We start from the raw sequence: 25,681 nt of genomic DNA, 5'->3' as shown, positions 1-25,681 counted from the left end.
TAAAGATAAGACATTTTTCTTTTGGTGAGGAGTCTTTGTTTTTTTTTTGCTTTTTTTCTTCACCGCAGGACTTCACATTCACGCTTGTTGACCTTTCTACATTTATTTCCTTGTTCAGTAAGACTGACTATCTGGCTGTGCTCCTCAGACAGTTCAGTCACTTTGTCTTGATATGTGTTGTGCATTTCCTTCATGTGCAGAGTTTTTAGCACACTGAGCAGGTCTTGGAGCCTCCACCACTAGGGTTGTTTGCAGCAGCTGGTGGGCAAAGGTTACATCAGACAAGAGTCAATACATTTACGAATCAGCAACATCTACATTTATGCAATATCTACAAGGCTTTTAGCTGTTTTCTCTTGTTTCTCTGTTTAAACATAACATGGTTACTATTGTATTTAAACTTTTTAGGTTCAGTGTTTCCCTGAGATGTTCGTACTTGCTCTACCACCACACTTTTGCTGTCAGACTGGGCAAAATATCATTACGCCTAATACGTCTTATAGTTGTGTGAGTGTTACAAAGAACTACTGCACCTTTATGGGCTGCAGCTGCCTCTCTAGCCGCCTTCTCTTCTTCAAGGGCTTTGAGTTTAGCTTCATACTCTTCTTTTTTAAAATTCCACTCCTTCCTGTTATTTGTGATGCCATCCAGCATGGGCTGGATTTGTGGGTGGAAGCGGGAGAACTCCTGAACACAAAAAACATAACAGTTCAGGTGAGGTAATATGATCAAATTTGTTGACGCTCCAAAGAAAAAGAGAATTACATAAATAATACCCACATCACCACAAAACATACTAAACAAACGATTGCCTTAAAGATGAACTGGAAAAAAGGAGCAATTTAATTCAGTAAGTGTGCAACATAAAACATTACCTTGTAAACAAACGTGCAGACAAAGTCAATGAAACCACATTGTAGCTTTGGAAGCTCCGCTGCCTTGGTCCTGTCCATCATTGGCTGTTGGGACAAACAGAAACTGATTGTAGCCCTGACGTACACATCATCAGTTCAGGACAGTGTCGTCCTCATCAGCTGCTGCTTAAGGAGCAGTAAAGACTTAATGCTTCTGGTTTTGGAGTGTATGTTTCTACATCAGCCCTGTTGCAACTACAACTTACACTCATCCCATTTGACACTCAAGCACGTGAGCAAATTATTAAAATATGTGTTTACATTCCAACTGATGATTTTTTTTAGTATTGTTGCCTGAGATGGTAAAGTTAACAGATTGATTAATCATTTCAATTTTAAAACAAACCAAAAACATGTCAGGAATGATCCTGTTGCCGCTTCTCCAGTGTGAGGACCTGCTGCTTTTCTCTGTTTTATATGAGACTAAATCAAATCATTTGGAGTTTTTTTCATTTGTAATCAAAGACTTTGGTATATCATACACCGAACAATTAAACTCACAATGGGTTGCTGTTCCAGTACTGTCTTCTCAAGGTCCCCCTGCTCCCAAAACTCTGCTGCTACAAGCAAAGCGACCTAAAAGATAAACACACACAGTCAGACTGTTTAGAGAAGAAGCTCCTAAACTCTCAGTGATGTGCTAATTTATTCAATTTCCCTGCTCCTTGCCTTGCTCTGCACTTCCCAAGGCTTGGTGATAGCAGACAAGTCACATGCGGTCATCATCATAGCCCTGAAATGGTTAAGAGGAAGAGAATCAGAGAAATGTCAAGAAACATAGAACAAGCTATAGACTTGTTGTACTCACATGACAATCTCTTTTCTGGTTGTTTCAAGAGACAAGAAGTCGACCCACTTCTTCTCATCCTCATACGTTTGTGAAAGGTCCACAATTTTCTGGAACATTGTTCTCTTCCTAAGAAAAGGAGAACAACTATTTTACTAGCACACTGTATATCTACTGTGTAGATATAAGAGGAGGAGCATAATGAAGGAACGAACAAGTCAACAGAGTAAGCAAATGAGACTGTGCTAACTTGAAATAAAGAGCCAGATCTGTGGCGATGATGGCGATATCTGTGAGATGAATGACATGGTCCATCTGCCGCCTGTTAAGGTTCTGGTAGATATTCAGTGACTGCAGATGAGGTGAGAGGAGAGAGGTGGGCATCAGTCAAAGCTAATGCAACAAGGAAGTGATATCAGTTATTCTCTAGTTCACATCCTCTTCCTCACCTCATCAGCCAAGAGGAACTTTCCAAACTCTAGATGGTGTCTTTCTAAGATGGACGAGCCATGAAGTTTGGCCAGAGGGTTGCCAGACCTGTTGGCATGAATAACAATCCTCAGATGTCAGCTGGATTAAACGAGGTTAAATGATAACTATTTTTTTTTTCTTTCAGGTAGCCAAATGTTTTATTCACTGCACGTGTGTCAACTAAGAAAAATCTGCTTGCAAGGAATTACAGTGAACCTCACACCTGATTTTATTAAAGCTGCATTATTGCCAGGTTTTCACACGGCTGAAGGGCACACGTGAAAACAGCCTTAAAATCCTGTGAAAATTAGACTGATTCATGTTTCTGATTTACATGAGTATGAGTAGAACATTAATGTAGACCATCTTAAAGCTATGGGTCTTTCATATGACATTACCACAGAAAATAATGTGACTTTGGCGACAATAAAACCAGACATGATGTTGAAATCATTGCTGATTGGACAATCTGAAAATTAAACTGCGAGACAGAAAAAAGTCTCAACAAATCTCTTTAAACTGCACATTTAGCTAGAAGTTGAGTTTTTACTAAAAACAGATGTGTTCCCAACAGCTCTTACTTGACTTGGTACAAATTGTTGGTCCCTCTATGATCAATATCATGGAGGAATCCTGCAGTTATCATCGCCATCACCTCCAAGTCAGTGTAGTATCGCTTCAGCCTTCCTGTCTGGGCACACACAGACGCACAAAATATTCCAAGCAAAGGAAATACACAAAGTCCATAAAACAGTAGAGTAAGAAAGAATAAGAAATTTAAATAGCATCTACTGTAAATAGACCAATGCATAAAATACCGTTAATAGTGTGAACATGGTCTGTCCCACGTTAAAGCCGTGACGCCAGTTGTGGTAGGTGATTCTTCTGTAGCCTTTGCTGACTGAGTACATGAACCGAACCAGCACCTGAAAAGAGTGAAGAACCTCTGAATCATGTATACTGTAGACAATGAGATTGTCAAATAAGGAATTAAACATTTTGTACAGAATATGAAGATACACTGCTTGTATTTATGTGTTTATCTGTATGTCTAGGTCACCTCTTGAGGGATCTGGAACTTCTTGACCACCCCAACCTCATAGTACATCTGTATCCCGCACTTCACCAGCTCCATCTCTGTGCAGTTTAAATCCGAAAATCGAAACTCATAGATCTCAAACTTCTTAATCAGTGGAGGTAAGTCTTTTTTCTAAGTAGAAATGAACAGAACAAAAGATAAAGTTAGATACAACAAAGTAGCCTACACAACAGACTCATGGCAAAAGCTACTTAGGATACAAATGTGCAAACTATACTTTTATTTTGTTACCAGAATATCTAGGAGCTCATCCTCTTCACACTCTCTGGGTTCACAGCCATAGACCTCCCTGGTGTTCTGGGAGAGATGAGAAAACAGTTGAGGTTGTACTGTTTGTTTTATTTAAATAATTAGCAAGTACAGAAGTGAAAAGGTCACAGTGAACAGAAACTGAATAAAATTAGGCTTTTATCAGCTGGATACTGGGCCTTTTCTGGTGCCTGTTGGGACAACGTTTATCACAGTTTGAAGTGGATTACAAGTCAGTCAAGTGACAAGAATAATGAGACAAGATAAATAAATACAAGATAAAATTGAATGTGCTATGTGCATACTGGAATAGCTGATAAAGTTTAAATTTAGAGCTATGAAGTTACGGACCAGGATATTCTGAATCTCATCGTCCCGACATTTGACGTGGTAGAGCACCATGTCCTGGGCGATGTCTTTCCGATTCTCAAGCTTATTCATTTTGTCGTAAGTGTCTGTGTTCAAAGCTGACCAGCCCAGGAACTGGGTCAGAGCCTGAGAAACAGGGAAATCAACAGCAGAAGATCAGGATCAGCACAATATCTGCTGTATTACAAGGAGAGGATTTAGTTATACCAAGATAGACTGTATCACAGAGACTATAGAAGGCCTGTATGATGTAGAACTACAATGTATATATTCATCGCACTTTATTTACTACATGACAAAATAATTTTACCTCCATGAGCTGCTCATCCAGATCATCGAAAGGCTTTCCATCTTTTCGGTTGTAAAAAGTGGCCACACCAACTATCTCTTCTTTTTTGTTGACAATTGGTAGCGAAAGAACATTTCTTATGGTCCAACCACTGTCATCAAGCGGCTCAGTCTGCAATGTTGGAACAAAAAGTCATAACATGTGATACTGAATGAATTTCTGTGAAATCCATGGGCTGGTCATATCATTTCCTGTCAGTTTTTTTCTAGTATCATACCTGAAACTGGAATGTCTCATCAGCTGCGGCATTCATGATGTTACAAATCTAAAGAGCAGGAAAATAACAGGGGGTAAGATGAGCAGATTCTTTAATGTGGTCCTAACTGACTTACCAGCATGTTGTGTAAACAAAAAAACAAAAAAACAAAAAAACTCACAAAACCAGTCTCAGCAACATAAGTTGGCAGGCCACTACTCAAGGCCCAGTGATCTGCAGGTGGATTACTGTGTGACAGATGAGTAAAACTGAGCATAGCTTTGAATATAAAACACATCTACATAGTATTTATATAAGGTTAAACTTTTTTTAAAAATTCAATCTAAAAATAATGGATAAAATGATTTTCAGATTAAGGCAAATTTAAAAATAATAAAATGATGTACTTACGGTATTACTTTGATGTCTTCTTTTCCATGTAATATATAATCAATCACTTTGTAGAAATTTACTTCCTGGAGGAAAAATTAAACAGAAATTAGAGATGAAAAAGATCAGGGGGGGACACCAAGTATTCAGCTATCTACTTCCAAGAAGAGGTGTGTAATAATGTTAGATTAACCAGTTAAATGAATGTACCCTCCCATCAGGAGTTACAGGGCCAGAGTAAGGTGGCTGCTCTCCCATCAACACTGGCCAGATGTCGAAAAACTCCTGGAATGAAGGAAAAACATAAGTAAATTTATGGTGATAAGTGCACAAAATGTGGGCTATCACAGGAGAAAGAGAGACAGACAGTACCTTCTCCTTTGTCATGTCTAGTAAACCAACAGAGTAGCGGTCACAGTTGAGGTAGGCTCGGACTGTGTACAAGGCTTTGTGAAACTGTCGCTCGATGTCTGTCAGCTCTTCAAATACTTTGTTGGCAGACCACAGCAGCACCTGGGAAAGGTAACACACTCATAATAGCCACATGGAGCATTCAGTTTATGCAGAGTAAATGCAGTAGTTGCTGAATAAGTAGTGCTGAGGGTGATTTCTATCAGAATGCATGCAGGTTAATGCACTTGGTACCTGTCCTTTACGGGTCTCACAGTTATGGAGGTAATTCAGGTGGTAGATCTTCAAATTCAAAGTGGCAATTTTCATATACTTCAAAAAAAGCTAAATACGAGAGAAAAAGTGCAATGAGAGCATCACAAAAGCCATCTAATCTGTTAAAAACATCTTATACATTATGACATATGATGATGATGATGTAGGTTGTGACCCTATAGGATACAGTCTGGTTTGATGTGGTTGTGTTCTGGGTTTATGCTGCATGGGCTTTGAGTGTGTACACTTTGTGCATTGGTGCTTGTGTAGCTGATGTTGTGACTCACATCTTCATCCTCAGCAGTGAAGTGTGGTCCGGTGGTCTTGTTTAGAGCCATGATCACCGCCACCATGTCTTTACCATTGAGGATGGGCGTAGCCAGAACGTTCCTGGTCTTGTAATCCATGAGCTCATCAACAAATGAGCTGAAGTACTGGTTCTAAAAGGCAGGAAATATGTCTTTTTAATCAATTTCTCAGTAATATTGCAAAGGTTTTCAGCAATGTCACTGTGCACAAACTAATTTACATATCTGAAATGTTTGATTGGTAAAAGAAGTTTGTTCCAAAATATGTTGCTCCAACATACAAATTAGTATTACAAAGTTGTATTATTCAGGCATACATTTACTTAAACTTTAAAATTTTTTATAAGTCTAGGTTTTGAGTTGAAATCTATTATTAATAAATGAATTATTAGTTAGGTTTACAAGATTTACAAAAGAAAAACATCCCACAGGCATAGATCAACCAGCTGGTTCCATCATTAAAACTACAATCCTTATTTTAAAAGGCCACCACATGAAATTATTTGTGTAACTTTGAAAACTGTCTGAACTGCCTGTCCTTTGAAAATCTTTATACAAATGCATTTTATGAACACACAGTACTGTTTTAGATTCCTGCTGACTAAATGCCAGAGGCACCTAATCCACAGGCAGATCAGAGGCTGATGGGATCTGGAAATAAATGGATTATGTCTGACAGGGGATTTACACCCTCACTTTGTCAGGAATAGATACTGTACACACTACTAACTCTACTCATCTACAAACAACCAGTACTTAATATTGAAATGTAAGCATATTATAATTAAGGGCATGCTCGTGACAATACAAATGTTCAGATGTATGTAGTAACACTTGTACTAATAATTAGTATACTAATAATATTTTTTACTTTCCCAAGAAAAGTGAATGGCAATGCTACACAAACGGTTTTTAAACTTGGCTTTTGTTGTGATACCAGAAGTCATCAAGTTCATGCAAAAATCATAAGATCTAATGGATGTTGATTTTTTTTTTTTTACTTAAAAAGTACAGTTGTAACTGTGCATGACACATTTCCTTCAGTCCCCTTGTTAAAGGGCAGACTGGGCCACATTTAATTAATGAGTTAAGTGAAAATCATCACTTTTACATCAGTGCTACTCTGATGACGTCAAAAACTGGCCTGGTTGTAATGAGATAAAGATTTAATTGTTAAGAAGATAAACACTTAATTATTAGTTAAGGCCACTATAGGTAACACTTTAAAATTGAAGGCTGTGGCATCATCTAGTGACAGTGTCACTAATCACATTGTCTCAGACAGCAGTGTAGACATGCTTTACAGCTGCACTCTGTCCACACAGGATTTCATAATCATGCCAAGTGGAGGCTTAATGTTTGTTGGTATATTCCTCCCTTACCTCTCTGACATCTTTCACGTTAACAGTCTTCTTGGTCTGGGCCACATGGCCGACTATTCCCATGTCCAGTGGATAGACAATCTCAGAGTCTGGTGGCACCACACAGTCCTCCAGCCTTGACTCTGTGTTGACATTGAAAAGCCTTGTGGCGAGCTCTCCAATGCCGTTCCTCTGCCGGTACATGAACAAGCTGCAGCGGTCAGCGTGGATGAGTGCGCTGATTCTTCTCAGGATTTTGAAAACCACTTTTTCCATATTGATGTTCTCCTGCATGTCTTTGATGAGGTCATACATGAGCTGGCTTTCCTCAACCTCGAAAAAGTTATTTAAAAAAACTCATTTGTGGTTGAAGATTAGGACTTTCATAATACATTTAGAAGTTTGACAATGTATATGACTAGATTTACATAAGGGTAAGTTTGTTTTCTTCCTGAAGAAGGATTGAAATGATTTAATTTACCTGACTGAGCTCCTGAAACTGGCTGAAATCGATCTGTTTCTCCCGGAGTCCTGACACTTTTGAAATAGCGGCAGGGCTCATCTTCTTGAGAAAGTACTGTTTGGCAAATGCAGGGTTTTCTTTGAGGAACTTTTCCACATCTTCCTTTTGCACACCCATGGTTCTTTCTTTTGTCCTCTTCTCCCAAATGTTCCTGTCTTCTTCCTCTTCAGCTCAGCAGTAGAGCCCCCACTCAGTCCAGCACTGCTCTAGATGAGCTCCCTCCACCTTCTCTGAATAGAAATAGAAGACAAAGTAAACAAAACAATGCACATCACTATTAGTTTATTCCTTAAAGAAAATTTAAAAAACAGCTCTCACCCAGATATTACACAGAAATGAGGAAAACATAAATGGGCACATTCAAATGCACATTTAAGAAAATCTATTAGTGGGATGAGTGAGGGAGAGCCCGGAGGAGAAGGCAGAGGGCTGAATCCAAACACTTTGTGTCATCAGCAGATAGGGCTGAAGGTTAGCAGGGATCTGCCTGTGCTAAACTCGTCAGCTGATCATCTAGTAATGAATATGTGGGCTACATCATCCGGCCCCTGTACGCTTTGGTACATTCAAAACCTTTATAACAACACAGATCAAAATCTAATACTGTAGTACCAAATGCTGCTCAGTTTTTGCACTAAAAATTAAATATATGTAATGCCCAGTATGTAAATACAGACATATGACAGAGGTGCAATTCTTTTCTGTAATGTTATTAACCCAAGTTTCTTATATCTATAGAATGTACAGAATATTATACAAATTGGTACAAAAAGCATATACATCCATATGTTTTTGCTTTTATTCACTGTGTGTGTTATGTAGTTATGTATTGTTTACTTCACAGTATACTATCTCACACACAAGCTCTTTAAGACCTTATTAAACAAGGCCTCCTCTGGCATAAGCCCTATTTAGTTAGGACACTAGCTGATTATCTCAGCACCCAAACTCTGCGTCTTTCTTCACCTGCAGTCTTTGTTGCAGTCTACACACGCTGCCTTTCAGTGCCTTTTGAAGTTTCCACAACAATAATTGGTATCATTCGATTTAGTAGATAAGATTTGCTTGACTGTGTTAAGGGAGCGATGCCAGCTAGATGCTAAATACTAAATTAATATTACTTTTTACTAGTCTTAGACAGTACTGTCAGCAAAAAATATAGAGACAATGTGGATAAAGAGCTCCCATAGAAAAATAAATCCTTTCATTCAGAGCAGGAAGTTCCTGACTAATGTATAATAAGGTTCCATAAACACCTTAAACAAAAGGTCAAATAGATAATCTGCTTCCACCATAATAGAATGCAGCAGGTTGAGAGTGTCTGTTAGACAGGGAGGGACGACTTCAGGTTGGTCAGTTTGATGAGAGTGTGTATTTGATGTGTAGCTGTTGGGTCTCGTAGCATTTCAGTGTCATCTGAACAGCCATCGGTGTGGGGCAGTTATTGGGTCTCCTTAGCTGAGCAGGTTCACATTTATCAAACAAAAAGCACAGCTAAGGTCTTAATAAAATGTCATTTGTTTTGTATTTAATGGACAGATTTAAAACTTTGACCTGAGGAGGAAAAGGTCACGTGATCACCAAAGTCAGTACAAAAAAAAATAGATTATTATTAAATTATTAGAGAAAATGTAACTTGACATTATGGCAGATACATACAGTAGTTAGTATAGTCCATAACGGGAGCTTGGTACGAGTACCTGAAGGTGATCACCAGACTACATTGGAGAAAAAAGGCTAAGGAAACAAACAAGAAAAGGCAGGTCTCACAATAATGTACTAACACCAACATGAAAACCTTCAACAGAAAATAGGAAAAATAAATACCCCAAAACAAAATCAATCTCTCTAAAGAGCTGATGGATAGGTAATTATGCTAAGCAAGACTAAAGACAAACTGAGCACGACAACCAGATCGACAAAAATACAAAGTCCATAACCAACATAAACAGCAAGAACCTAGAAACAGGCTTACTGACCAGAGCCAGAGTCCATAGGGACAGCACAAGACATTGATGTGACCTTCTGGCTTGAATGCAACGGCACTTGATGAAACTAATTGGAAACAGGGGAGTGTAGTCAGGACAGGTAATGATTGTGCTAAAGCCTGGAGATGAGACCAAAGACCTGGGGCAAATGTGTACCAAAAAAGATTCTTGAGAATGGGAAGTCCATGGATTCATAATATTTCATGTCTATCCATGTAATATTTGTTGAGATATTTCAGTCTGGACCAAAACAGTGCACTCCCTAGCATCGTTCCTCCTGTTCGTACTGTGAAGTCATCCTTTCTTGTGTTTTATTATGAAATGTTGTTTTATTATAAAAAATGCTGGTTTGGAATATGACTTAAGTTCAGCCTGTCAAACTGTCCTACCTTATTTGTTTGGTATCCTAAAAGCAACAATTAGGTACTTCACTTACTATCTGCTAGTTGCAGTACTGACATGCACCACAGGGTGGCAGCAGACCCTGTACTCATGAGAGTCCTCACACAACCTCAGGTCCATGCAAGTGTTTTGACTTGTTTTGCTTGACTAGACGTCTTCTCAGGATTTTGTCTCGTGGGCGTGCACACAATAATATGGACAATCCAAACATATGCTACAAAGTATGCACTGCACTGACATCTTAATCTCCTGGTAATTCATTATTTTGGATGTAATTTCATCACTTTATAATAACAGCATCATTTATTTGAACTTTATTATGGCAGTAAATGGGAAACAACTGTGCATCAAAACTGCCCAGCTGGATGCAAACGTTGCTAGTTATGTTTGGTACTTTAACCTACTTTAACCTACTGTAGGGTTATGGCAATATTCAATTATCTGATAAAGAGGGAGGCTCTGTCTGGATGTACCAAGAACTCATCCCAGTGGAAATACACATTGTTTTGTTTGTTTGATTTTCCAGATGAAAAAAAAAAGTTTCCTGAAACTCATGACTCATTTTTTCTTTCACGCATGCCAAACATAGGGCCGCAAACCCAAATACCAGGAAAAGTCTCCAGGGTTTGTCAATGGGATGTACACTATAAGCTCAAGGTTTTAAGCAGCGGATGTTTGCCCAGTACTTGAACGTGACAGCACTTAAATAGATACAAACACAATAGTAATGAAGCTCAGCAGAGGGTGTCTCAGCCTTGCCCCCTGTCTGTCTGAGTTATCAGCCAATCAAAATCAGCTGATGGTCATGACCTGAGACTTGGCGAATGTTACGCTGATGAAACCACCTTTGCTCTCGCATGTGTCTTCAGATCAAAGCCGAGTTATATAAATGGCTTTACAGATGTAAGAGAAATACTCATCATTAATCACCAGATTTCTACAGTAAAATAACCTAAGAATGAACACATTGTATGGTTACAGAATTTTAGCATCATTTCTGGTATAATTTTAAATATTGTGGCTCATTTAATGACTTTGACACAAATTAATACTTTGGTTTTAACTTTTTTTAAGATTTCTAAATAGATGAATGGCTTTTTTGTATGCTCCTATATAAATCTCCAGATTTTAATACCTGTAAGTTAGTGTATATAGAAATGTAAAATTTAGATATGAAATCTACATCTATTTGGTTAACGATCCATTTCAGTACATGCAATAGGATTATAGTCCTGAGCAGCACAGCCAGTGGAAAAAGTAGTGGAAAAGGTTGTGTTGATTGGCTTGTCTGGCTGTACCCTCACTAAGATTGTTTACTATCATTATGGAGGCTGCAGTCTGCTGAACAATTTATTCCTGAGAATTTACAATACAATAATTAAGCTGAAAAAACAAACCAACAACAGAAAGTGCACAGGCAGAAAGTCACCTTCAAATGTTATTACATGATATATTATGTCAGCAGTAATCTCATGTAACTGGAGGTAATCCAGTATATGAGAGTTCACAAGATCGCAACAGAGAGAAAGTGAATGTGTATGTGCCTAACTGATTATGTGTGCAAACATATAGCCTCATAATTCTATATGATTTTTGGAAAAACCTTTTTTATAATGGGTAATTGGGTTCACATTTTATTTCACTTCTGAAATAATTAACTTTTTTTTTTTTTTACCAGATAAATTATTTAACTCTATTGTAACTTAAAGTATCTGGTCCTGTTATAGACTCGATTGGATAAAATTCTCTGTTGCGAACAGTTTGTGATAACTTTCAATTTGTTGTTTTGTATGTGAAAACTATCGTCTCTATAATTTGCAAATTCAAATAGTAATGAATGTTTTTGTTTTCTAATCTGAAACTGTCACAGTTTGTCTTCCAAATTCATTCTGATAATATTTGTGTGATGTTGCTAATCTTGATGCATTTACAAAATGATTTTTAAATAATTGTATAAAACCTCAGACTATGTATTTGTGTGAATGTAAATGCTTTTTTCCATATTCCAGACCTCCAACATGGCTGAGTCAGCAATGCTTTTGGCTGTCTCCATCCCCATTGCTCCACAGTGAGATAACAGCTCCTCCACCACCTGGGCAGATAACAACAGTAACACAAAAAATAACCTTACTAAGACTCAAATCCCTGATCTCCAAAGGCTAAATTAAGTTTATTGCAGCAAGATACCTTGCCAACTGTAGAGCTACATATAAAACAGAGGTATAGTATATAGGTATAGGTATATTCTACTGTGATAAATCTGCATCTTAAAATATGTTTTTATTTTAAATTAAGCTCAAAATTGTCAAAGGATGTTGATAAACAAAGATGAAGATAACATTTAAACCCACATGATTTCCCCAGACTGTGGGTAAACACTGATGTAATCTTCACTGGTTATATATGAGAGTCTATTAAAAGATTTGGATATTCATATTGTTTGTAAAACACCAGACAACAAAGCACAACAGTGTCTAATAATACCCAGACTCCATAAATTGGGTTCTAGTTATTCTTTTGTCACCTACTACAAAATAGCAAATTTTAGCCACTTTAATAAAATCACTATTTGTATGGTTTGCATTTTGAACACACACACACACATACACACACAGTTACAGCTCATTTGTCAACCGTAGTGCACAGGTGATAGTTTGATTGTGCTTCTGATCAGTTATATAAAGGTCTAATTGTTTTTAAAATAAATCTAAGGTTTAAACATGGAAGCCAGATTACGGTAAGGATTTCAACCCAACAGGATTACCTCTAGATTTAAGCACCTTATTTAGTCCCAAGCAATGAAAATCAGCCATAAGCTTAGCGGTGGAGTGCGTATATAAAGGCAGCTTCAGACAGAAGACTGCTGGATAACCACATACACTGCTAGAATTTGAATTACCATTTCTACTCTGACCCATAACAGGTAAGACACTTAATAAAATTATGTTCTTTAACTTGTAGTTACTATCTTAGGGATGGTTTATCAGAATTATGTAATTAATGTAATTGTTAACTGTTGAAATGACAAATGTCAGAATCAATGGGCTGTAACTGAAGCTGTGTTCTGACATTTTCTTGGCGTTTGAGCATTTAATTCAAAGTAGCTTTTTATTCTCATGTCAAATGGTACCACACTGTTGATTATTGGTGCATTTGTAATATTAATATAAATGAGATCGGGGGTTGTTGGACTATATTGGCCTGAGACCCAAAGATACAAAGTTTTGTCTCAGATAATAATATTTATATATTTCAGAATGGCATCCTCTAAGCTGGTCCTGCTGCTGGTCTTGGTGTCCTACATAGAGCGAGGGCTGTCTACCTCCTGCATCGTTGACAGTTTCACAGTCAAAGAAAACTTTGACCCCAAGAGGGTGAGTGTCTTCAAAATACACAACAAACATGAGAGTGTTCATGACAATTCCCGACTTTCTAATTTCTTTGCATTTCTTTGCAGTATGCAGGCAAATGGTACGCACTACAGAAGAAAGATCCAGAAGGTCTGTTTCTGCAGGACAACATCTCGGCCGAATACACCATTGATGATGATGGCTCCATGACAGCCTCCTCTAAAGGACGTGTCACTCTGTTTGGGTAAGTCTGAGAGTTGGGCATAGATTTTTTTGAACTGACAGGAATGATAAACATCGTCTCTGCCTTATTTCACTCGTTATCTACAGATAAAAGTATATAACTGGACTTAAGCAAAGCCAGATGGCCTCACCCCTCTGTAAACCCCCTCCAGGGTGGGGCAGAGGGTCAGTTTAGCCACAAAGACTCCTTAAGATCTGGGGGAGGAGAGGGCAGTCTGGGTCAGAATTTAAGAAAGGTGCTCAAGTTCTGCTCAGTTTTAAGATACGAACAAGTATAATTTTCTAGAATCACATTGTGAAGGGCATTAGCTTCAAGTTGGGTTTTTTGCGGCTTGTGGCAGAGTAGGAAGAAATGCTGGTTCAAGAGGATGGTTTCTACAAAGGAATGTGAGCTTGATTATACATGTAAGTACTTGTAGACTGGACTGAAAGCAGGCTAGGCTTTCTTTTAAAGGAATAGTAAAACAAAAAGTAATGTGCAGGCTTTACTTTATGATGTTATTTGAATTTTGGGGGTTTACACACATTCCTATTAAAGAGGCAATGAAATTTGATTTTGCAGTTTATAAAGATGTCAACACGTATATTTGCATCATCATTTTGCAGCTTCTGGGTTGTGTGTGCTGATATGGCGGCCCAGTACTCTGTCCCTGACCCTGCCACTCCTGGCAAGATGTTCATGAACTACCAGGGACTGGCCAGCTACCTGTCCAGTGGAGGTCAGCTCTGCACAAATAATCCCCTTTCTTATATCTGTTCACACCTCCACACACTCAACTACAGCCTATCTTCTTTTCTTTCTACCCAGGTGACAACTACTGGGTGATTGACACAGACTACGATAACTACGCCATCACCTACGCCTGCCGCACCCTGAAGGACGATGGTAGCTGCGATGACGGCTACGCCCTCGTCTTCTCCAGGAACCCACGTGGCCTGCCTCCCGCCATCCAGCGTGTCGTCCGTCAGAAACAGGACGATATCTGCATGACCGGACAGTTTCAACCTGTCCTCCAGTCTGGAGCCTGCTGAAGGGAAAGAGAAGGGAGAGTGAGAGAATGTTCCAGCTAGCTGCAGAGGTTTGAAAGCAAGAACAGGGAAAAAACTGAGATGTGTATATTGTGTATGTGAGAAGGATAGTGTGGAGCAAATAGACAGATACAATAAATAAAATTATAAGAGCAGGAAAAAAGTAGAAAAAAGAAGTATACACAAAAAAAACCTGCATGATAAACTAGAAATTCAAGATTTTGGAGATTTGTATCTGTTTTTTATGCATCTATTCTTCAGTCACTTATGCCCATTGATTGTTCATCTAAGGAAAATGTCACTATTGTGGGGTTTTAAGTGACTCACTTAAAATAAAAAATATTTTTCTAAACAAATTTTACTGGAATTGTTTCATTATGTGCATTAACAAAGCTGTAGCATGCTATTTAACTTTCTAAGCATGTATTTGTAAGTACATAAAAAAGTGAAACAGCATATGAAACAAAGCCGATGTGCATACATGTATTGGTCTGCAGCTCGGTCTTGAAAAACACGTCGTACTTTGACCTTGTAAGTGGCTGTGATCCCTCCTGAGCCCAAGAAAATGCAGCCAAACCCAACACAACAGACACTGTGAAGTAATGGGCTTACTGATGGTCTGATGTTTAAAGACCTTAGTCCTATTATGTTAACGCAACCATGAGGCCACTTCACATGCTCCAGGTGGTCAAGGATCATACCTGGTGGCTTCTGCAGCTACATCTTGCTTGGTTTGGAAACATGGCTGGTTCTATGCTTACAAGTTACAAAAAGCAGCACGCTGATGCTCACGTGTTCAATAAAATGTTGACAGGGAAGGCTGTCAAATTTTTCCATGAGTTCAAGAGTATTATACAGAATATCTGCTTTCTTATTTTTCAAACATCTCAGGACTCAAGATTTACCGAGTTGAACCTTCTTTTGGGTAATAATAACATCTTTAAAAAAAAACTGGCAGATGGGTTTGCTTGGAAAAATGTAAAATGGGAATGTGCGGTAGCCAGGGGATTGTGGGTAATCTCTGTATGCTCAGTGTGAAAGGGACATGAGGCCAAAGCAGAGTCAGTCTGCCTGTAAACTAACTTAACTCTGATGGGATCGACTGTTTGACCTTAGTGGAAATTAGATCATCATTAATTATCAAAAGCTTAAATCCAAACAATGTTTTATAATCCTATCATGCTTTCATCTTTTATTGTCTTTTATTCTAGGGTATATTATTTTGCCAAATTTTATAATTCACAATAGAACAAGACCAAGTTAAACAAAATATGATATAGTAGGCACTAGTTTGAAAGAAAAAGAGAAGAAAATAGGAAAAATAAAGCTGTTTAATATAGTTTCACATTCAGAGAAGACCCAGACCTGCTATAAAAAACCCAGATTGTTTTCACATATATAGACTACAGGCCAGAGCTAAGAATATAACTCAGAAATCTCACATCTGGACAATGTCATAGTCTCATGCAACCTGTAAGAAACTCAAGCCAGTATGCAAATTAGAAGGAATTTTTCTTACATTTAAATTTATTTTCATACCATGCTGGAATATAATTTTCCAAGTTGTGCCTGAACACCGCATCTGTACCTGAATAAGGGGAAGTGTGCTTGTTTTTGATTATCACCAGACCGCTTAATCCAATGAGCCTACTCATCTCTGTCGTTATTCTCTCTCTGGGTTTCTTTCACAGGAATGAAAGAAGCTGTGTACTCTAGCTGTTGTCATTAGAAAGAAACGGGAAATCACGAACAAGCTTGTGCTTGTGGACTGGGCTCCATAGACCTGCTCCACAGCTGCGACACCACCAAAACAAAACTGAACACGTCCACTGTGTCTGAACAGACGGACAGCCACCTGCAGACACACACATGCACTGACCATTAAAATAACTTCCATGACCTACAGCACCTGAAGTACAGGGAAGAGGACTTTATTAAACAGCTGCAAAGCTAACAGTTCTTTAATACTTCATTGTTCACCTCTGTCTCCAAGACTTATATGCTACATGAGCTGTGCATGTTTCAGGAGTGAGTTTCTGTATTTTACATGGGGATAAACATGTTACTCATGCAATAATCTGAATACATGGTAACAATATTAGGCAATAAATGAACGCTCTTGTTTATTATGATCTCTAATATGATCATTATTTAAGGCATTTCTTGTAGCCCTTGTCTTGTTTTGTTTGTTTATCTAAATGTCTAGGTTTTAAATTGCTCACTAACTTTGTTGACACCACTGGATTCCTGTCTGACTCAGCTCCCTGATTGTTTTTATGAGAGATGATCGATTGGGAATCCAGACAAATCTGTCAGCGCTCTGTAAACTTTAGGATCAGGCTGTGGCATCAATAACGTTATAGGATTCACATTTAATCCCTCAATCCAAACCAAGACACTGTTTTTTGTAAGATAAAATTGCTTTAAAATTGGTGAGTTCTAAGATGCCAGTCTCACTTTGTCTGCAGCTGTTTTTTTTAGCCTATATAAGCAATTCATAGATAACCCTGCGTGTATTAAAAACAAAGGTGAGCTAAGGCATTGTCAGTCACGTTGGATAACTTCTCTTAGATATAAAGCGGAGACACAAATCTCAGTTGCCTCATCCAGCTGAAGCACAAATAACATCTGTCAGTGAATTACTTTATTTTACAATCTGTCTCATTACAGGAATTTCCTCCTCAAAAACAGATGTGTCCACCCTCATAATAACAGTGGGGATGTTTGACACCTTACCCACAGTGCTAATTACGGTTTAAAGCAACTGTGTCGCCTTTTTATCTATTCTGGTGTCTGGTTTGATATCGTCTTTCATTCCATCACTGTAGCTCCTGTTATCTTAACTGAGAGAGGTGCTTTAGTCAAAAAGCTTACTGCAGTATTTTTCTTCTTATCATTTTACCCTATGAGGAAATCATCTTAAAACGTTTATTCATATTGGTATAATAAAAAAGTAAACATGTAATGGATGAATTGCTTTATTCCAACAGACTACAAACAAAAAGAGCAAAAGGACATTTAAATTAAATGGAGGAAAGGCATTATGTTTCCTACAGTAAACGTCACCACGCTAAGAAATAAATATAACTTTATTAGTAAAGAATTAGGAATGGTTAGTCATTTCCTTACACACACACATCTATTCAAAAATTAAGCATGAATTAAGAATTAAGCATGCATAGCTACCACAGTTACAGCAATATGGGACATATTTGTTTGTAGTTAAGCTTGTACCCTCACTTGGGAAAATACAAAACATTTATAGCTGAGTAATGCAGACCCCCACGCCCCAAAAAAGCTCCTTTAAAAACAGTATGTTTTTCTGTTTTGAGAATGAATGATGCTGATGTTTCACCTCCACAGCACAGTGTAGTATTCTGACACTAAATCTACCTATTCATGTTTTCCTCTCTCTCATTGTTTAGTGTTTGTGATTTACTGTGTCGTTTTTTTTTTAAATTCTTATCTTCATGTCCTTAGTCTTCTTTCTATTTCTTGGACTCCTCGATCTGCTCCACCTCACTGGATTCATCCACCACTTTGCCATTGACCATTGTCTGAGTCACCACCTTCACGATCTTCCTGGTGCGAACTTCTGGCTCCTCTGCACAGTGAGAAACAATGAGATGACAAAACAGAAAAAAATCTTAATTAAAATTGGGTGAGAAGAAATAAGACACAGTAAATTGAGAAAATGAAAATGAAAATATTGGAAAATAATGAGAAAATATTGGATCAGAATATGGGATTTACAGAAGTGAGAAAAAAAGAAAGATGATTTGGAATGAAACAAAAAACACTTGGGTTGAATATGACTATGAATATGAACATTTCGAAAAACAGCTTTCAGTTTGTTTTAGCAGCGTCAGTCAGTTGGATAAATGTAAGTTTCAACACTGAGATAAACGTTTTCACGCCCACATTTATCGCTACAGCTGAGCCGATAATGATGTTTGTGTTGTCATCATTAGTCACTGGCCTCTTGGGTGTGTGTGAAAGAATATACATCTCCGTCAAAACAACACTGTGTCGCGTTCACATGTGAATCCATCCATGTAAGGCTTGGCTTTTGTGTAGCTGCATTAGTTACTCTTTACCTCCATGAACTGTTGTTAGTTGTTATTGTGATGTTCTGACATAAGCACTGATTTTATTAATCAGCTGAAAAGCAAAAAGCAAAGACTCACTTTTTGGAGGTGGAGGAATTTCTTTGACTCTGAGGGGCAGAAAGAAAACATGTTAGAAAACAAAATGAATGCATTTAAAGAAATAGTTCAATATTTTGGGAAATTACCAGTTAGACTGGTAAGAAAATCTAATTACCAAAAACTCTAAAGCTCAGATATTCATTCTTGTGTTCAATCAGTACAGAAATGGTAAAGCTAACTCTTATCTAAGTCCATTTTGGGTAACAAAGGGAGCATGTATTAATATTATACATGTTTAAAGCCTTAAGGAAAATTCAGTTAACTTTAATGAATTTAATGATTACTACTTCTTCATTAGACTATTTAACACTCACGATTCCTCTCCCTCCAGCAGGCGTCTGTAGGTGGCGATCTCCATTTCCAGGTTCTGCTTGATGCGGAGGAGCTGCTCGTAGTCAGTCTTGGTGCGCTGCATGTCAAGCCTGAGCTGGGAGAGATCATCTTCCAGCTGACTCAAAGTGACCTGCAGCCTTTCCATCTCAGCAGAGTATTTCTGACCCGTCTCAGCCAGGTTAGTTTCCAGTGCAGTGATCTGAGGAGAGGAAGTGAAAATAATAACAACCTGCCTAACCCGCATACCTGGGTCTAATGTTACCATAGTGCCGTTTTAATAATAATCATAATGAAATCAGGTCATAAGTTAAACACCTGGTGAAATGGGACACTTGAATAATCATTGTCCAAATCAGGAAATGTAATTCCTAACATTTGTCCATCATCACAGTGACTGTACTGTGCTGGCTCTATTGTGACTGTGTGCATGTGACACTTTAGTTTGGTTGGTAGAAAATGTTCTAGCCCTTCTTCCTCCTTCCATTTCCGCGTAAATTGCTTTGCAGTGGAAATCAAACCAGAAGAATGTCCCCTAATTCTGAAATTGCTTCCCAAACCATCAGGGGCAAATACCAGTGAGCTGCCACGGGCTTGAAATCCAGAGCAAACAATTGCTGCTCAGACATGATTAGCCATCTCACCAGAAAAACTCACCCTATACCATTCAGCAAGTAAATCCAGTATGCCACTGAATGACTAGGCAGCGTGGGAGAACATGTTTACTGTCAACACAGGATTACCAAAAAGAAAAATAAAATGATTTTTCCCAGGCACTCGTATGATACAGTGGCATGGAAGCGCTCAGATTAAAAACAGATCTAACTGAAAATGAATCTGAGCTTCAGTAAGGATCTTCCTTATAAAACTAGCACTCACACACAATCCCATAATTTATTAGGGCTTTATGAAAAGGTAACTTACTGAATCATGATCATGGTATTTTCCACTGTTACGTAAAGTCCCTTCTGTCACCACAAGCGCATCCTTCAGTTTCCTAATCTCTGCATTAATCTTTTTTAATTCTCATGCAGCCAAAAGATATGAAACCTCACGCATTTGCTTTGTACCTAAACATGGAGCCATCTTGTTTACCTAGAGACCCTGCAGCATATTGACGCGTCATTTTGGTGTCTGTGTCTGTACATGAAATGGTTTGATCTACTTGTCACCTTTTTTCTCAGGTGTAGCTCCCCACCTGTTTGTGCAGACTCTCCAGCTCCACCTCCAGAGTCTGCAGGAAGCGTTGCTTCTCGGTCAGCTCGCTCTGGGCTCCTCTCAGAGCTTCGTTGCTCTCCTTCACCTCGTTCTGCACTGTCTCCAGCTGGAGAAGAGGACAATAAAAAACTTTATCTGGTCTGGTTCAAACTGTTTGCCAAAAACTGCAACTTAAGTGTGGCTGATTATAGAAAATTCTGTTCAGTTTCTCCACTGACCTTCTTGAGGTACCAGTGCTCTGCCTCTTCCTTGTTCTTCTTGACAATGCCCTCATACTGGGAACGCAGTTCATACAGAATAGTACCCAGCTCCGGCCCACTGGCAGAGTCCACCTCTACATTCACCTCATCTTTGGCAATGCGAGACTTCATCTGCTCAAGTTCCTGCAGGAGGAGAAGCAGTTTATACATTTGGTGTAGAAAAAACATATGGTTTCACTGTGTTGTCTTTAAATAAACTTGACCAAAAACTGTACCATATGTGTAAATACACACTACTTTCATGTACATGTCTGTGTTGTATTTGTAAATGTGTGTAACATCTGTCTGAACAGGCACCATATGGAACCAGGAGCAATTTTGTGAATCCTACACCGTAGGGTCGCAGAGAGGATGTGAGGGTATTCTTTATTATTTAGAAGGCCTCCATCAATACTTTATAGGGCAGAGCTCACCTTACCACTGGGCTCTCAGCTCACACACACAAACACACACACACATGCATTCCCACTCCTGCTCATGCATGCTTGGTGGCTCTCTTTCACTCTCTCCCCTCTGAGACATATGTATCCTGTCACATGCAGTTTGTTGAATGAATTTACTAGATATATATTGTGACACACTTTTCCAAGTGTGTATTGTTAGACAATAAAATTCAGTTATATGCTTTATTTTACGTAAAAAGATTGCATCCTTTCTTGGGAAAGGGGACACATTAAAGAAAACTGTGTGATCTAGTTTCTCAGCTAACCCCCAGAGAGCCCCTTTTCTTTTTCAGAGGGGAAAACATATAGTTTCAACATAAAGGACTGACGTGACTCGATAGGACAAAGAGGCTCCAAAGAGGCAAAATAACACCAGTTGTCTTTGCACCATATTATTGTACTGTCCAATATCTTTAAAGAAGTAGATCTGCATATTGATATTTACATCTTAAATCAGTAAGAGGTGAGACACTGCGTTAGTTTGTCTTCGCCCCCTGAGGACAGTATTTAGGACACCTGGGATGATTGGGCAGAAAAAGTAGGCAGCGGAAACAAGAACTACCCACTCCTTTTGTCTGTAGTAACCAACGGACCGCCTCTCTCTTTCTCTCTCTGCTCCCCCTCCCTACAGGTCTTTGTCTTTATGCTCTAAAAACACTGTTGAGGTCCACCAAATTGGGAGAGTCCCAATATCAAGAAACATGTTGTGAAATAGAGAGGGGTAAAAGAACTGCAGTAGTGCAGGAGTGACCAACTTACCTCCTCATGGTTTTTCTTGAGGAAGTAAAGTTCTTCTTTGAGGCTGTCCAGATCTCCTCTCAGAGAGGCAATGATCTGCTCGTGGTCGGTCTTGGCCTTCTTTAGAGCAACACAATCTCTCTCCACAGACTGACACATCACCAGCTCTGTCTCCCACCTTGCAAAGGTATGAAATATAGCAAAGAACAGGCCTGCAGTATATGACTGTGAGTCTGGGGATGATAGTTCACTTTACTTTTGCTTTTACTATTAAAATCTACATTTTAAATCTCAGATATGTTTGCAGATAGAAACTAAACATTTTATGTATAAAAAAAAACAAACTTTTGTAATGATGCTGCTCTGTTTGTGACATTTCTACGCATAATTTTTAGTCCAAATTTTACTGCACTGAGGAACAAGCTGGAGTTTAATAGCTGGTTATTAACCACCAAATTAACCACCTTCATTGAAGGAAAGGGGAAATTAGCACTGTAGTTGCAGCAGTACAAATTCTATACTTATAGCAAAAGCATTTATGAAAAAAGATAATCATTAATTGCTCACTTGATTCTGAAGTCATCAGCAGCCAGTTTAGCATTATCAATCTCTAACATGAGACGAGCATTTTCCAAGGTCTTCTTCCTCATCTGACAAAGATGAATGTGGTAACAGTGTTAAATTAGACACGCAGCATCCTTCATTAAAGTCTGTGTCCACACTGAAATCGACCATGTCAACACATTTTCCTACATTTCATGCTTTATACGTGTTAAGTTTACACTGTGATAATAAAACAGTACTGATAATATGTACCAGAATTACTAGAATTTGTTCTGAATAAAGTTTCACATTCCTGCTTCATTAAACTGTAACTACTTGATTTGGTCAAAAGGTAAAATAATAACTTTTCCAGCTCAGTCTGGTACAAGTTAACTCAGACATCAAACACAGGTCAAATTCTACATTTGTGCCACACATCCTTATAAAAGACATTACACATCTTTGTATTTGCATGAATGCTTTGTCTATGTAAAATACCAAAGTCATCATAACACCGGGCTCTGAACTGAATCTGGCTATTGAAGTCGACCTGTCTGAGGTTTTTGTGGTTGCTCGTTCTTTCGCAGCCTTACCTCTTGCTCGACAGCATGAGCTTGGGCCATCATGGAATCAATGTCATGACCTTTGGGAATGCGCTCAAGCATCACCTGTTTGATCTTCATCTCCAGATCTGCATTGGAACGCTCCAGTGACCGCACCTGGAGGAAAACAAAGGGAAAGAGACATTTGTGTCACAAAGTGTTTCAGCTGCTTATTGTATCATTTCCTTGTCTGCAGGGTACCAATCAAAGATGTATAATACCCATTTGGCCGCTGACCAACAAGTGTAGTAGTGTGTAATGGATCAGACCTTGTCCAGGTAGCTGGCCAGACGGTTGTTGAGACTCTGCATTGCTTCCTTTTCATTGGTGCTGTTGCCGTGCAGTCCATTAAGTTGAAGACTGATTGGTCCATTGAGATCTTGGCCCATAGAAGATGAACGGGTCAGCGGACTGGCTGCTGCAAAGGAGACTGAAGCGCGGGAGCGAGCGCGGCCAGTGTCCATCAGAGAACGACTGGAAAAGGAGGGCTGACGGTTCACAGAGAAACTCCTCATTGACATCTTGGAGGCCATGGTGGACGACTGTGAAGACAGAAAGAGTAATGCATGGAAACTGGGATTTAGACAGTGATTTGTTGGAGAACTTGTAAAGACACTATGGAGGCAAGACATAAAGAGAGAAACAGAACTAGAGCACATTCACAGATGTTACACCTATTACAGCTCTCCTGGGTTCTAAAGAGAGAGTGGATGGATATTGATATTACAGATCTCATAAGGAAAAGAGGTGATTAAAACTACTGCTGCAGTCATTTAAAGCTACTGTTACACTCAGTCTGACTGCAAAAACCTCTTTTGTGGCCCTTAAGAAAATATGTTTTATTCTAGCAGTTTGGCCAGAAATACAAGTAGGGCCTAATATTCAAGTCCACTGAACACCCACTGAAAATGATGAAAGGAGTACTGGCATGCTAGTGGTTATTCAGACTAACCATCTGCATCGAAGAGAAGACTGACTTTATGGTCAGAGCCACTTCAGTCTGTCATCCTCAGCTCTACTGAAATACAGGTTAGTAAAATCAAAATGTAAATGACTAAAGCTCAACCCTGGGTCGAAGAAGAGCCTCTCACTGGGACCTAGAACGCTCTTATGTAGCCTATTACTATGATAATAGGACTCATTTTGGATTTAAGAGGAAATAACAGAGGAAGGTTCATAAAAACAGAAACAGAGATGAAAGGTTGCTCTATATCTTTCATAAAGGTTTAGATTCTTTTGGATTAAATGCTATTAAAAAGTTCCCATTCTGCATGAAAAATTTAGATTCTTGAATTTATATTTTCTTTAAATCCACTTTTATGCTGTTTTTCCATAACTACTGTACAGAAATACTTTGACAACATTTTCCCTTGTTTTAAAGCTCATTTGATAAGTGTTCACATTTCAACCTGAACGTCAAGCGTGACGCCGTGTTTGGATATCAAACATACACTAGGACAGGCAAGGTGGTTTCGTGTGTGTGTGCGTGTGTGTGTGCGTGTGTGTGTGTATTTCTCAACAGAGTTTCAGTGGCAGATAAGCAGTCAATGGAAGCTCTCTCTCTCTCTATCTCGCTCTCTCTGTCACTTGATCCTCGCAACACCATTCCCACAACACTACAAAGGATACACACCAGCAGGACACAGACGGTCCTTGTTCAGATGAAAGACGGAGCTTGGGAAAATGATCAGCAAAATATTCTGAGTGAATTCCAGTGTCACAAGGAGGCACTTTGTTCCACAGGAAAATGACTTGCATTTCTTTTTCTTTTTAATATCGTCTCACTCCTAGGTGACAAATTGTTGAACAAAATAAGATTCACTGCTTGAGGCTGATGGCAGCAGGTTTTTCTTTCTGTAATAATTTGGATTTTGAGCAGAGAGTAGTTTCCTTTCATAATTTTGATTTAGAAGTAGCAACACTTATATATGTTGAGTGTAATAATAATACATTAATAAATGCCATATTTTAAGAAGTCTAAAAACATCAAACCTACCAGGATGTTCTTGAGATCTAGTCAGGCAGGATCCAGAGGAATGCAGGAGGCTCTGAACTGCTGATGCGACAGGTGAGCTTATATGCAGTTCTGCAGGAAGTAGGAGGAGCTGAGGAGGTGTGTTTATTGCACCTGAAGATCTTGAGATAAACGGATGCAGATGAGTCCTGTAGTGAAACTGTAGTATTATGCAGTTTATTACCTTATTTATTACCTTACTGCTGATGTAGTTGTTTGCTGAGCTACTCTATGCTCACATTGGGATGTCAGTTTTCTGTCAGATTTATTCTTTGACCTTTTGATCCTGATTGGTGTCTAAAGTAGTTGCGATGTCACAAACTCATGCTCCTCTGTGCACATTAAACCCATATGTAAAGTGAGTACAGATATAGTTTGAGACAAATGTGAAGTTATAGCACCAACCTCTGCTGAAAGACACTTAAACCCTCAACACTCACCCAACAATAACTCTCTGTTGATTGATCATTATGAGGAACCCCTTTCACATTACACATTTTTTTGTTTTTCCCATTGTTTGTGCAGCTTTAAATACAAAAAAATGTAATGCTTACAACATGATACAATTTTGGATACGCTACCAGCATACGCTTGTCACAGGGAGAACGATTGTACCTTCCACCTAGCAGCA

At 38.7% G+C, this 25,681-nt stretch overlaps 3 protein-coding genes across 3 annotated transcripts; 1 reads left to right on the top strand and 2 right to left on the bottom strand.

Moving 5' to 3' along the window:
* Positions 1-205: 205 nt before the first annotated feature.
* LOC113124571 (rod cGMP-specific 3',5'-cyclic phosphodiesterase subunit beta-like) lies at positions 206-7,799 on the bottom strand. Its single transcript, XM_026297562.1, has 23 exons — positions 7,641-7,799; positions 7,181-7,492; positions 5,778-5,930; positions 5,470-5,559; positions 5,197-5,337; positions 5,035-5,109; positions 4,846-4,910; positions 4,616-4,682; positions 4,456-4,503; positions 4,200-4,349; positions 3,872-4,015; positions 3,503-3,568; positions 3,233-3,382; positions 2,991-3,098; positions 2,754-2,863; positions 2,151-2,238; positions 1,952-2,052; positions 1,723-1,830; positions 1,584-1,647; positions 1,416-1,490; positions 876-959; positions 534-687; positions 206-258 (listed from the first exon to the last, which is right to left on the bottom strand). The coding sequence occupies exons 1-23, from the start codon at positions 7,797-7,799 to the stop codon at positions 206-208; spliced, it is 2,565 nt and encodes an 854-aa protein (XP_026153347.1).
* Positions 7,800-13,329: 5,530 nt separating this feature from the next.
* On the top strand, positions 13,330-14,736 carry rbp4l (retinol binding protein 4, like). The gene is made up of 4 exons (XM_026297854.1): positions 13,330-13,446; positions 13,530-13,666; positions 14,272-14,384; positions 14,474-14,736. Exons 1-4 carry the CDS (start codon positions 13,330-13,332, stop codon positions 14,695-14,697), a joined length of 591 nt encoding a protein of 196 aa, XP_026153639.1. The 3' UTR covers positions 14,698-14,736.
* A 3,401-nt stretch (positions 14,737-18,137) lies between these two features.
* LOC113125102 (keratin, type I cytoskeletal 18) lies at positions 18,138-25,149 on the bottom strand. The gene is made up of 10 exons (XM_026298409.1): positions 25,033-25,149; positions 23,306-23,578; positions 23,028-23,153; positions 22,459-22,541; positions 21,913-22,069; positions 20,669-20,833; positions 20,431-20,556; positions 19,217-19,434; positions 18,882-18,910; positions 18,138-18,298 (listed from the first exon to the last, which is right to left on the bottom strand). Exons 2-10 carry the CDS (start codon positions 23,567-23,569, stop codon positions 18,183-18,185), a joined length of 1,284 nt encoding a protein of 427 aa, XP_026154194.1. The 5' UTR covers positions 23,570-23,578; positions 25,033-25,149; the 3' UTR covers positions 18,138-18,182.
* Positions 25,150-25,681: the final 532 nt, after the last annotated feature.

This window comes from Mastacembelus armatus, chromosome 12 (assembly GCF_900324485.2).
Source record: "Mastacembelus armatus chromosome 12, fMasArm1.2, whole genome shotgun sequence".
NCBI classification, from domain to species: domain Eukaryota; kingdom Metazoa; phylum Chordata; class Actinopteri; order Synbranchiformes; family Mastacembelidae; genus Mastacembelus; species Mastacembelus armatus.
Note: the sequence above shows the minus strand (reverse complement) of the source record. Positions and strands in the feature narration are given on the sequence as shown.